The sequence below is a fragment of the Raphanus sativus genome, chromosome 6, assembly GCF_000801105.2.
Source record: "Raphanus sativus cultivar WK10039 chromosome 6, ASM80110v3, whole genome shotgun sequence".
Classification (NCBI taxonomy): domain Eukaryota; kingdom Viridiplantae; phylum Streptophyta; class Magnoliopsida; order Brassicales; family Brassicaceae; genus Raphanus; species Raphanus sativus.
The window spans coordinates 2,977,285-2,990,273 of record NC_079516.1 but is presented as its reverse complement, the minus strand read 5'-3'; the positions used below and the strand labels follow the sequence as shown (position 1 = coordinate 2,990,273).

The 12,989-nt window shown below is 37.5% G+C and overlaps 4 protein-coding genes across 4 annotated transcripts; 2 read left to right on the top strand and 2 right to left on the bottom strand.

The window, feature by feature from the left end:
• Positions 1-1,135: 1,135 nt before the first annotated feature.
• Positions 1,136-3,610, bottom strand: LOC108807477 (protein FAR1-RELATED SEQUENCE 5-like). The gene has a single exon (XM_018579765.2). The coding sequence runs from the start codon at positions 3,608-3,610 to the stop codon at positions 1,136-1,138; it is 2,475 nt and encodes an 824-aa protein (XP_018435267.2).
• A 988-nt stretch (positions 3,611-4,598) lies between these two features.
• On the top strand, positions 4,599-8,422 carry LOC130496725 (U-box domain-containing protein 7-like). The gene is made up of 2 exons (XM_056989065.1): positions 4,599-5,043; positions 7,009-8,422. The coding sequence occupies exons 1-2, from the start codon at positions 4,643-4,645 to the stop codon at positions 7,769-7,771; spliced, it is 1,164 nt and encodes a 387-aa protein (XP_056845045.1). The 5' UTR covers positions 4,599-4,642; the 3' UTR covers positions 7,772-8,422.
• A 109-nt stretch (positions 8,423-8,531) lies between these two features.
• On the bottom strand, positions 8,532-10,106 carry LOC108812140 (mediator of RNA polymerase II transcription subunit 9). Its single transcript, XM_018584315.2, has 2 exons — positions 9,584-10,106; positions 8,532-9,293 (listed from the first exon to the last, which is right to left on the bottom strand). The coding sequence occupies exons 1-2, from the start codon at positions 10,006-10,008 to the stop codon at positions 8,696-8,698; spliced, it is 1,023 nt and encodes a 340-aa protein (XP_018439817.2). The 5' UTR covers positions 10,009-10,106; the 3' UTR covers positions 8,532-8,695.
• A 559-nt stretch (positions 10,107-10,665) lies between these two features.
• On the top strand, positions 10,666-12,612 carry LOC108812145 (uncharacterized). Its single transcript, XM_018584318.2, has 7 exons — positions 10,666-11,044; positions 11,120-11,193; positions 11,280-11,361; positions 11,536-11,687; positions 11,797-11,950; positions 12,037-12,150; positions 12,238-12,612. Exons 1-7 carry the CDS (start codon positions 10,922-10,924, stop codon positions 12,355-12,357), a joined length of 819 nt encoding a protein of 272 aa, XP_018439820.1. The 5' UTR covers positions 10,666-10,921; the 3' UTR covers positions 12,358-12,612.
• Positions 12,613-12,989: the final 377 nt, after the last annotated feature.

The window sequence follows — 12,989 nt, the reverse complement described above, 5'->3', positions numbered from 1 at the left end:
CACGTATACGATCACAGTGGATTTCCTCTCCTTTCACTGAAGCTGACACTGATGAGATTGAAGGGCGGAAGAAGAAGCCAAGAACTGAGGCTTAGTGAACTATTGTAGGATGATATGTTTAATATTTATCTCGGCTTTGTTGTGAACTTGTGTAGGATGCTATGTTCTTGTTGGTTTTTGGATGCTATTATGTATGATGCTTGGATTCTATTATGTAGGATGTGCAATCTTTTTGTGTTGTGTGATTGTCTTGAAGCAGGTTTGGTCTAATGGAAGACAAGGCAATTTTTGTCCTAATAAAGGAAATTCGTATTACTTGACTTATTAGGTATTACTAAGACAAACACATTGTAGAATAAAAAAAAATATATATATATATATATATATATATATGCACATGTCTAAAACGTGTCAAAAACGTGTAACACAATGTCAACACTTTGTAGAATAAAAAAATATATATATACACATGTCTAAAACGTGTTAAAGATGATATTGAACAAACATGTTTGAATATTAAAATAATATTTATCTTACTCTTAGTAGTACTCAAGGTGGTAGTAATATTTCATTCTTCATAGTAATACTTTTGCAGATTATAGCATTTTTTAATAATACAATGTCATTAAATTAAATTAATTAGTAATACCAATTCATTTAGATAGTTTTAGACTGTATATAACAAATTGGCAGAAAAAAAATTCAGAAAATATGTGTTTTTAGAAATTCATCTCATCATAGTCTTCCCATCAAGACATTAACAAGGAAGTATAAGGATGTTTTCTATTGAAATGAGAATTTTTCTACCAAGTTGAGATTTTAAGAGAATTTTATGTCTATTTTAAAAAATAAACACATGAATGGACATATAATCACGTTAAATATGAGATACATCTTCTAAAAATAAATAATTTATTGAAAATTAAGGTTTTTAGAAACATGCATAACACATAGTAATACATGGTAGTTTTTGGTAGTTCATGGTAGTACTAGGTAATTCCTAGTAGTCCATATTACACATAGTAGTTCCAATAATAGTGCTAGTAGTCCATATTACACATAGTAGTTCCAATAGTAGTACTAGTAGTTCCATATTACACATATTACACATAGTTCAAATCACAAGAGTCCCATGCTACTCGGCGGTTGCAGAAGTACTTCCACACTCAAAATACTCATACAAACGTCCGCCTCTCCTTCCTCTGCTCCTTCCCCTTCCTCTTCCCATTCCCCTTCCTCGCCCTCTTCCACGTCCACGAGATTCTCCGGCTGATGGAAACCTTTGCTTCTGAGTGGGTCCTTTCTTTTTAACATATAATGGAGGAAGAACTTTTAGTGCTCGAATTTCATCTGGTATAACCCATTCAGACTGATGTGGCACAGGATAAATCGTCCTACAGTATGCCAACGCCCAAAGCTCCACCGTATAGTATACCGAACAAAAGTCTTGTAGATGGAGGTCCGTTCCAACGCTCAAGAACTTGGCAGCAGCACATGCATGAACACACGGGATTTTGTCTATATCAAAGCACCTGCAGCTGCACATTTTTCTTGCCAAATCAACCGTATAAACCTTTCCGTCACTACCATTGACATTGTACTCAAGGTGAAAGCTGTTTATCTCAACCACATCTAAACACCTCGCTTCCAAAGATCTTTTTGACAACTGGGTTTCTACTGTAGGCACAAGCTTCTTCGTGGCTGGTATTTGGGCTGCCTTCTTCCTATGTTTGTTAAACCATTCAGCCATTTTCTTAATGATAACATCAATCATCGGTAGCATGAAGTATTTCCTCGCTTCCCGAAGAACACCATTGATAGATTCTGCTGCATTGGTTGTGTCAACATTGTATCTGTCTCCTTCAAAATAACATCTTGCCCATTTTCCCACTTCAACACTCTTTTCTAGATACTCGGCAGCAGAAGGATACTTTCTGGAAAAAGCATCATAGAGAACATCGAACTCAGCCACTGTATAAGCATATGCGCATTCTCTAAACTTGATTGCACAAACGTCTCTGTTGTTGAATACATGTCCTTTCACATTTTGAGACAAATGCCAGACACAATACCCATGTGCGGCCGTTGGGAACACCTCACGTATTGACTTGATCAAGCTCGCATTTCTATCCGAAAGAAACACCAATCCGTCTACATCTGATATCACTGACCTCAATTTATTCATAAACCACGTCCAGCTTTCATCTTTCTCACCATCAACTACACCAAATGCAATAGGGTAATGGTGGCGATCAGGATCTTGAGCCGTCGCAACAAGCAGAACTCCACCATAAACATGCTTAAGATGTGTTCCATCCACAATGATAACTTTCCTCATCGCTACAAACCCTTCTATGGAAGCTCCAAATGCGAAAAATAGATACTTAAATCTTTTTGCCGCATCTACTTCAACATAACTTACCGAGTCAGGATTCTTCAACTTAAGCATGTGCATATAGGAGTGTATCATAGAAAAACTCTCTTCCGGAGTACCTCGCACTTCATTAGCAGCCAGCCTTTTTCCTCTCCATGCTGTGGCATATGATACCTTAACACCAACCTTGCGGGTAACCATACTGATCAGATCACTTGATCTTGGTGTGTCATATCTACCGGGATATTCTTCACCCAAAACAGATGCAACAACCTGTGGTGTGCCTCTCCTTCCATTTCTAAGGGTACTTGTAGTTACCACTGAGCATGTATGAGACTTGACGTAAGTTCTAACCGTCCAAAGATCTGAATTCTTAAGCTTTACTACACGCAAATACCACTTGCAACCTTCTTTGGCTCCTCGACATCTTGCCACAAATCTCCCAGTATCGGACTTAAGTGTGTCATACTCAAAACCATTCTTATGCGCACCCCTCTGAACTAGAACTTGCATGGCTGTCTTAGTTCTGAATTCTTGACCCTTAACCAAATCAAGACCATCATCCCATTCTTCTTCTACAACTGTTGTGGCTTCAACTCCCTCTCTTGCAGCTTCAACTTCCATTCCGACTTCTGTTCCTTCATACCCGTGCTCTAAATTCTCATGCAACTCAAAGTCTTCATGTTGTTCAGCTGTGTAAAGCGTGACCATGCCATCCATCTCATGATCATGATTTGTTCCATCTTGCTCATCTCCATCTTGCTCAGTCTCATCTTCCTCAGACTCATCTTCATCAGTTTCATCTTCCTCGGTATCAGTATCCTCTCCATCAGAAAGACCAACATAGCTTTCATCAGTTTCATCATCTCCTGAAAGCGGCAGACCACCATATGTATCATCCATGTCACTGCTGATCTCCACATGTAAAACACTTCTACATTTATCATGATTTACTTGCATGAGATAACCCAAAACGTCTTCATCACTCCAAATATAGGATGGCTTGTTGGAATACAATACCAATGGAAAGTAACTAATCTTCACCATCCCATCTCCATTTGCCTTAATCTTTCTGCATATACACTCGACCAATTCAGAATATGTAATCTCTTCCACGGATTTTTTCATCACTAGAGTGTGAATTTGATCTTCTCCCGAGATCCACTTTATATCAGCCCCATCCTTGATGTAACTTCCTCCATAGTCAAAACATATGATTGTAATAGGAGACGCCATATAATTCCCTGAAAAGAAATAAAACTATGATTAGTTAACCATTTAAAGAATCTAAGTTGTCCAAGATCGTTGGTACATAGTCGTTCCAGTAATACAAGTAATACACGTTTCACTTTAGTAGTACCAGTAGTTCCAGTAATTCTTATAAATTTTTGTTTTTGTCTATTTAACACTTTTAACTGACCAAAAGGGTGTTATACAACCCACAGTACCGTTTACTACTACTGTAATGCATTATTTTGCTTTAAAACAGTGTTAAACAAGAACAAATATACAAAATCGCCCTTAAGCATCCCTTTTCATAACAAAATACCTAAAACCTCCATTTTTACCTAAAACTTTAGTTTTTCATCTTTTTAAGTATTTTTAATCAACTAATAACGTGTTACATAACCCAGATTATCGTCTAACACAAATTTCATGTTTTTTTCTTTCAAAACCGTGTTAAAAATAGAGAAAAATACAGATTTTTTTGAAATCTAATATTTTCATTTTTCTTTCAAAACTCTCACGAATTTTACAGCAATACTTTCATTTTTCGTTACACATAATACATAGAACATAAGTAGAATATTATTATGAAAATTTCGTAAAAAAAACGCATGATTTTACCTCAAAAAAAGCTTCAAAATCGCCAATCTCAAGTGGAAGGGGAGAAGAAGTTCGATGGTGGTTGGGGGAAAGAGAAACTTGATGGGAGAAAGGAGACAGGAGGGACAGCTGTTGGAATGAGAGAGGTGGGTTGATGTGGGGTCGGCTGTTAGGTGGTTGGGTTTAAGGTTGGCTTTATGAGAGGAAGAGAAGCTGCGATTGATAATATAGAAAGCGCGTGGCGTGAGACATGGAGGGACGTGGGGACCGCTGAGAAAGGATAATAATAAAATACTTGAGGGCAATAAAGAGAAGGGAATTATAGGAAAAAAAAGTGGGGTATATAGAATTTTAGTAGGGTAATGAGAATGAATTTTTTTCAACTAGGTCAAATTAGAATACTTTCCGAAACAAAGATCTTTCGTCCTTTCTCTCTGAAAAATGGACCTCGCAGGTGAATCCACCAGCCTCGCATCATCCACCGTCGCTTCTTCTTCTTCCTCTTCCTCCGTATCATCAACCGACTGCGATTCGCCACGTGGCGGAGATGCAGATCACGAACTGCTCCACACCACGACGGCGGTTTCTGTTTCTGTTTCTTCGTCGTCTTCATCCGCCTCGATTCAGAGAATCCTCGGTTTGATCCGATCGGAGGATCCGGATTCGAGGCTGTTCGCGGCCAGAGAGATCCGTCGGCTGACGAAGACGTCGCATAGATGCCGCCGACACTTTTCTCAGGCCGTCGAGCCGCTCGTTTCGATGCTGAGGTTAGAGGACTCGCATGAATCGCACCACGAGGCGGCTCTGCTCGCTCTCCTTAACCTCGCCGTTAAATACGAGAAGTACGTTTCTTCTTCGTTCCTTATTTTCTTACAATTTGAATTGTGTTCTGTTTTAATGTGATGATCTGATTAATTAGTGGTTTCTAAGCTTGAAATTAGTGGGGGGGGAAAAGAATCAACAAGTCCGATCCTGAGATTCATATTGTTTGGAACAAATTAAACAGCTAAAATCATCAATAGATATGCATTCTTTCTTCGTTGCTGACCAAATAATTGTATGAAACATTAGTGAAGTCACAGCATTCAAGTCCAGTTCATTAGGAAATTAATATTTCAGTATAATTAAACTAATACGTGAACTGAAAACATAAACTGCTAATACGGTACTAGTTTTAACACATGACTAGTCAGGAGGATCCACTTCGATGAAACCGTCCAAGAAAAGAAATATTAATTCTAGCCTTCAAAATCTTTAGAGTTTTTAATAGAAATATGTCTCTAAATTATTATTTTTTAAAATTATATCCTCCTTAATCTCAGATCCGGCTATGGGATCTAAATTATGTTTAGGACCGGGCATGTGTATCAATCAAATCTGAATATTAGATTAGTGATTTGATCAATTAGCTGAATTGTTATGACTTTTACTCTTTTCCGGTAGAAAATTCTAAGTCATCATATTAAATAATCAAAAGTGACAGTTCGTGCCTTTTTGGTCGGTTTCGTGTAAGATCATGAATGGATGGATGATTGCATCTATTGGATAATCTCTCTCTCTTAGCGAACTCTGTTTTTCTGCTTTTAACCACTTTCTTTAATCAGATTTGGTGGATCCATCAACCTTTTTTCTGCTCTTATCTTTGCTGGCAAATGCTTTTTGTTTGCTTGGAGTGTACTCTATCTTTCCTTTTTGCTTCATTTTTTTGCAAAATTTATCAGGGTTCATCCATTTTATTAGAGTACTACAAAGGGATACTCTTTCTTTATTCCTTCTCTCAACTTTAAACTATTCTTTGGTTTATGCGGTGGTTTCTGGAGAACTCTGACTATTCTTCTTTAATCGTGTTATATTTCGTGAGGTTTGATTGGTTTCTAGTTGCATACGATATTTTTATTCATCTACACAAAAGCTAGAGTCACGTTTTACCGTAGCTTTTTCTTTTTCTAAAGTCTTGACATTCCATAACAAAGCAAAGAATCAAGTTGCAAGATAAGACCAAAACAATAAATCTATATATCTTTTTATTTATCTCCCTAAGCAGAGAGAATCATGACGAGTTTACGCCGCAAACCCCCTCTCCTTTTAGTTAACATCAGAAACATAGGAAATTAACAATCCAATCTCATATGCATAATCAAGAATCTTTGACCCAACAAGGCTTTTAGCTTTTGGAAACAGAGGATGGGTCAAAGTCAAGTAGTAGTTTAGATGAAAATCAACTGAAGGTAACTAACTCTTTCTTTGGGAGTAGGTTTGTATAAGTCTGCCTAACTAACTCTTTCTTTGGGAATAGGTTTGTATAAGTCTGCCTAACTTAGTTTATTAGCTCTTTGTACATCTGTAGGACCCTGCTTTACCAGACTTAGTATTTTATGATATTTTTTTTTGTTTCTTGCTTTTGAATCTTCCTTAATTTGTACGCAAACGACCTTATTGTCAATTTCTTCTTTTGGTCTAAGTTCTGATATCATCATCACTTTTTCTTTTTGTTAATGGATGTGAACCATATAGTGGAGAAAAGAGGAGCAATCAAAGTAGATAAGCTAAACCCCAAAGCCTTTCTTTATCTTCACTTTTCCTCGCCTACTTTTAATTTTTTTGTGTCCATAAACATGAATCATTTCAATACGTACCTTTAGTTCGTTAGATGGCTACAACTCTGTTTCCCTTTATTACAGTTCATATGACTGAGAATCTGAATGCACTCAAGTCTTGAAACGATTGGTTTCTGCCTATTTGCTAAGATGTCATTGTCTTTAAAGAGACTACTTTAAGTTTTTGCTGTTGATTTTTTCAAACTTCAGGAACAAGGTGAGCATAGTCGAAGCTGGTGCTTTAGAGCCAATCATGAACTTCTTACAATCTAATACCCCAACACTTCAAGAATACGCTTCTGCATCTCTGCTCACTCTCTCCGCCTCCGCTAACAACAAACCCATCATCGGAGCTAACGGAGTGATTCCACTACTAGTCAAAGTCATTAAACACGGAAGCCCACAGGCTAAAGCTGACGCAGTCATGGCACTCTCCAACCTCTCTACGCTCTCCACTAACCTAACCATGATCCTAGCGACCAAACCACTCTCACCGATCCTGAATCTTCTCAAAACAAGTAAAAAATCATCGAAAACATCTGAGAAATGCTGTTCACTGATAGAGTCCTTGATGCTCTCCGGCGAGGAGGCGAGAAAGGGTTTAGTCTCAGATGAAGGAGGTGTTCTCGCGGTGGTGGAAGTTCTCGAAAATGGGTCACTACAAGCTAAGGAACACGCCGTTGGTGTGCTCTTAACATTGTGCCAAAGCGATAGGAGTAAATACAGAGAGCCGATTCTCAGAGAAGGTGTGATACCTGGACTCCTCGAGCTCACGGTTCAAGGGACGTCGAAGTCTCGTACCAAAGCTCAGAGACTCCTCTGTTTACTAAGGGACTCGGAAAGCCCGAGGTCAGACAGGCCCGGCTCTACCCCATGGCAACATGGGCAATTGCCATGGGTCCATGGGTCCAAATTTTTTTTGTATTATTTTACTAGGTCTATTTTGTTTGTTAAATTATCTATGAGTTGGTAAAATTATAATTAAAAGGTCCATGATTAACTAAATCTAACTGAAATACAATAAAAACAAAAAAAAAATTACCTTTCACTTTTCTCATTTTTTTCATTAACAAAACCTAATTTACACACAAAAACTCATTTTTCAAAAAATATTTGAACACCACAATTTTTTTGTTTTAATTAAAAGAAATACAATAAATAAAAGTTGAATTTTTTTTATAAAAGGGTCTTTATTTTATATTTTGCCTAAGGCAAAAAAAAAATTTAAGACGGGACTGGGTCAGAGGTTCAACCTGATACAATAGAGAACATAGTGTCGAGCTTAATCTCTCATATAGACGGTGATGATCAGTCTGGTAAGGCGAAGAAGATGTTAGCTGAGATGGTGCAAGTTAGCATGGAAAAAAGCTTGAGACATCTACAAGAACGTGCTTCTACTCTTGTCCGTCCCTAAGACCTCGTTTCTCCATGTCTCTTTGGTTTGATTCTACATCATATATGCCAGTCCAGTGCCAACGTTTTGGTTCTTTTAGTGACTGGTTACTCAAAAGTGTTTATAATAAAAAGCTTTTTGTAAGTTGAAAAAGTCTTTGGTACATTTCTATAGAAACGTTTTTTATTACTTCTAAAAAGTTTCAGTGTTGATGCTGAGCCACTTGAACTACTTTAAATTTGACTTGCTTGCATCAATAGTAGCTAACATAAAAGCGGCACGTAGTTCAAGTTGCATCAATGGTAGCTAATATAAGACAACGGCACGCAGTTCAAGTTACTTTCATCAGCATCATTTTTATTACTGTAAATTTTATTAACCAAAGTCAAGAAGAATAAACACACCTTATCCCTCACTCACTACCTTTCAAGTTTTAACTACAAGTCTGCAAAGTATCCGACTCATCAAAAAGAAAAAAAAGTTTAACCTCTCTGTTCCATTTTTTTACCGAGTATTCAAATCAAATTCACCATTCCCTCTCCAGTTCCCATGTCGACCAGTTTCTTCATCATTCAAGAAGTCTTCTACTGGCTCCTTATCTTCTCTCTGACTATTATTACTATTCATAAAACCACGCATCCTCATCATCATCTCATCAGGGTTCATGTACCGTCCCTGTTGCTGCTGTTGTTGTTCTCCAAAGTTCCCAAACGCATTACCTCTCAACGGATTATGACCCATCACTTGTCCCGCTTGAGCCATAGCCGCCATTCTCAACCTCGCCTCATGAGCCTTCATCTCTCTATCCAGCTCAGACTTCACCTCAATACACGCATTCCTCTCATCCACGAGCAAAAGCTGCTCAACAACCAACCTCTCCTCGGTTCTCAATTCACCACCCCTCCTCTTTTGAGTTATTGCGTTGAAAGCTTCGACTTGCTTCTCAAACGTCTCCGTGAACTCGCCCACTTTCTCTGCAATGTTGTCGTCCCATTGCTGACTCCGAGACACCGTCTGGCTTGTCGGTGTTGTTGTGTCTGAATGGAGGATCATCTCGTCTTCCTCTGCTTCGTAGTCTGCTACGACGTGATAAGGTAACAACCTGCATAAACAGAGAAAATAGCAAACCTCATAAGCTAACTACATTTTTCATTTTATTAAAAAAAAAAAAGAAGTTTTCAGCGGTGGTGGACTTTTAGCATATACAGAGAGATATAAAGGTGAAGACTTTATATTATATAAATATTATACTCTCTTCCACAAAATCAACCCTTTTAAAAAGGCAGAGACTTTAGTTGGACATTCAAGAAATCACTATTCATGAACCCAATAATAAACCAATTCAATTCAATTCAATTGGGTAAACCGGGAACTGAATTAAAAAGGAGGAACCTTTCGCAAGCGTCTTCGAGAGAAGCGAAAGGTCGCTTGAAATCAGGATGGCAGACACGCCAAGCGTCTTGGTAAGCGAACTGTAACTCCGTTTGATTCAACGCACGCATCATCGGCGGCTTCTTCTCTTGTTGCTGCTGTTGTGGCTGTGGTTGCGTCATCATCATCATCATCATCGGTCTCTGGTTAGGGTTTAGAAAAGACGGGTTAACCGGTCGGTTCTGGATTAAACCGGGAGGAGCGAGAAGATGAGAGTTGTTGGTAGTATTCGAGGGGAGCCTCGACATGGCGGCCGCCTGTTGTTGTTGTTGCTGTTGTTGTCTCTGGAGATGCTGCATCAGAAAGAGCTGTTGCTGACGCTGCTGCATTTGTTGCTGCTGCTGCATTTGGAGGAAGAGCTGGTGTTGTTGATTCGATTCCTCCATTTTCGAATTTTTCTTTTTTAGGGTTTCGGTTTGCAGATGTTGTTCTTCTTCTTCTCCGCCATGGAAAAATGGTTTTGAAGGGGAGAAACTAAAAGGCATGAGAGATACGTGTGACTCTCTCCCTACTGGTTTGGTATTCATATCAAAGCTCATTAAAGGCCCAGTTTGTTTTTTAACAGATGATTACTAAGTCCAATGGGCTTTTGATGAACTTCATAAAAACAAAGACTCCTTCTCTCTGTTTGTGTTTTTTTTTTTTTTTTTTTTTGTCACGGATAAAACTTCTTTAAACTAAAAAGCAAAAGATTAGGCCATAAAACTCCTTCTCTCTGTTTGTGTTTAAATAATGATTTTGAGTTGTCTTTTTTTTTTGGGAATTTGCATCCTATATAACCATAAGAAAAACATAAATCCACTATCTAACCAAAAATACATTCTTTCTCCTTATTTCTCTTCCTATCTCTCTCTTAAAATCTAAATTTTCTTATATTCAAATATATGATTAATGATTCCTAGTTGCCAAGTGTTCAAAAAAAAAAAAAATTCCTAGCTGTCTTTCTCTTATTTAAACTTATCTTTCTTGCTTACTTTGATCTCACACAAAATTTATATTAGTATATACTTTTACGGAAATTATTTGTTTCACAAAGGTTTGCCATTTTAGTCTCCAATCTCATGAAAATCCAGATCAGAGCCTTGTAGTCTATGTTACTTGAAACCTCAAACTATCTCAAAAGTCAACTATCTGTGCTGTTCATTTGATGAGACCATGTCTTTGGGGGTAGTGAAGCCGTAAACGTTTGTGCATATCCCATTCTGTTATATATACATATGTCTCTTCAGATCATTTAAGAACAACAAAAGAGAAAGAAAAGAAAGCTATAGAGACAAGGACCTCGCGGTACGGTGAAAAATGAAGTTGTTTGATGCTCACTGTCACCTTCAAGACAAGAGAGTCATAGACAAAGCTCCTGAACTTATAGCTGCTGCTTTAGCTGTAGGTGTTACCAATTTCGCAGTCAATGGAACCTCTGAGGTATATATTTCTATAAACATTTTCATGATTACAATTATGAATACTTCCTTAACCGGTTTTGTCTTTTGGAAGCAGAAAGATTGGGACTTGGTAAAAGAGATGGGAGAGATGTATCCTTCTGTGATTCCTTGCTTTGGACTTCATCCTTGGTACGGATGTTATATGCATATGATCTTTCAGAAAAATAACTTTTAAACTTTTTCATTCATGTTTTTGTTTTTGTTTTTGTTTTCAGGTTTATTGCAGATAGGAGTCCTCATTGGCTTAACACATTGAGGAAGTTCTTTGAGACAACTCCTACGGCTGCTGTTGGAGAGGTCATCTCTTGATAGTTAGATTCATCAAAACTTAAAACGATATGTTAAATAGTACTTATGGTTTTGGCGAGTATATTGAAACCCTTTTTGTATGAGATTTCTGAAGAGCTTTGATGTCATCAGAATAACATATTTTTTTGTAAGTTCTCATAATTGTAACATTTTTTGGCGCAGATTGGTTTGGACAAAAGTCCCTTAGCAGCAGGCATTGATTACTCAGACCAGCTTGTCGTGTTTCGGCCTCAGCTTGAACTTGCCAAAGAACTTAACAAACCTGTAGCCGTTCATTGCATCGATGCATTCGATGATCTGCTCGAGATAATGAGGTATAATGTATATGTTTTCTACAAGATGAGTTTGCAAAGATCCAAGGGAAAAATCCCATTATATATGTTGTTTTCTTATGCAAGTTTTATCAATATTAAATATATGCAGATCCGTAGGGCCTTTTCCAGCTGGTGTGATTCTTCATTCATTCAATGGTACAGCCGAAGTTGTTCCTGAACTTGCTGAGCTTGGTGCATACTTCTCCTTATCTGGCTGGTTCACTTACATTGATGAGAAAATCGCAAAGAACACTTTGAAATCGGTTTGTTTTTTTTTCCCTCAATAACTATACAACCTCTTGATAAAAGAAAGTATTGATAATATACATTTCTTCCCGGTCTTGTGCAGATTCCTTGCGATAGGCTCTTGTTAGAGACAGATTCACCTGATGCGCTACCAAAATCTGATGAGAGCTCTTCGGATCCAGAACCAACTCTTAATGACCCTGCAAACATTGTTGCTGTATGATATATTATTCTTAATTACCTTGTTCTTGTTTCCTCTGATTAGTTTAGTACACATCTCGTCTGATATTTTTGTGATTAACAGGTACTAGAATATGTTGCGAACATGTCTAGCATGAAGAAAGAAGACCTCGCTGAGTTAACTTATGGAAACACTGTAAGGTTGTTCTCTTATCCAGGTTCTAAATTGCTTGAAGCCCAATAAATTGTGTGTCTCTACAACATCATCTCTTGTCTAAGAGACAAAGAACACTCATCATCTTCTGCTTCTGCTTCTGCTGTTATTTATTTGTTTGTTGCTAATAAAACTTATCCCTCTGCCAAAATTGTTGCTTCTGTAACATGGTGGATGTTGCAACCATTTCTTCTACTAATTAATATGTATTTTTATTTTCTATTCTTGTGTAAACCAGTTATGTTGTTACTACTATCATAATAATAAAAGTGATTATGCGATTTATTAAGTTCTTGTCATTGGGATAATCTCCTAAAGCATGCGACAAATAAAAAGAACAACAACGTAATGAAGAGTTTCGTTATTAAAGTCAGTAACCAATTTTTTTTTGCTACGAATGAACCGCAATTTTCTTCTAACGTCTCTTTTTCATAGCTTTTGAATCTTCAGTATTGTAGAATGCTCTTTGTCTTCCTGTTCTGTTTTTTTAATGCATGTTTGCATAATCACAAGCTTCTGTTCATTGGACCAGAAGTTACAGGCTTGTGTGTTCACAAACAGAAACAGTCCTCTCGGTATAACAGAAAGGCTACAAAAAATGTCAAATAGATATTCGAAGAACCTATTGACCTGGTAAGGCTTCGTATTTTCGGTTCATGAAC

Excerpts from the sequence above, each read along its gene's own strand:
- LOC108807477 (XM_018579765.2), bottom strand. The coding sequence starts at position 3,610 with ATGGCGTCTCCTATTACAATCATATGTTTTGACTATGGAGGAAGTTAC.
- LOC130496725 (XM_056989065.1), top strand. The coding sequence starts at position 4,643 with ATGGACCTCGCAGGTGAATCCACCAGCCTCGCATCATCCACCGTCGCT. Across the intron at positions 5,044-7,008 it reads CTCGCCGTTAAATACGAGAA|GAACAAGGTGAGCATAGTCG; the intron begins GTACGTTTCTTC and ends TTCAAACTTCAG.
- LOC108812140 (XM_018584315.2), bottom strand. The coding sequence starts at position 10,008 with ATGGAGGAATCGAATCAACAACACCAGCTCTTCCTCCAAATGCAGCAG. Across the intron at positions 9,294-9,583 it reads CTCGAAGACGCTTGCGAAAG|GTTGTTACCTTATCACGTCG; the intron begins GTTCCTCCTTTT and ends CTGTTTATGCAG.
- LOC108812145 (XM_018584318.2), top strand. The coding sequence starts at position 10,922 with ATGAAGTTGTTTGATGCTCACTGTCACCTTCAAGACAAGAGAGTCATA. Across the intron at positions 11,045-11,119 it reads CAGTCAATGGAACCTCTGAG|AAAGATTGGGACTTGGTAAA; the intron begins GTATATATTTCT and ends TTTTGGAAGCAG. Across the intron at positions 11,688-11,796 it reads GATCTGCTCGAGATAATGAG|ATCCGTAGGGCCTTTTCCAG; the intron begins GTATAATGTATA and ends AAATATATGCAG.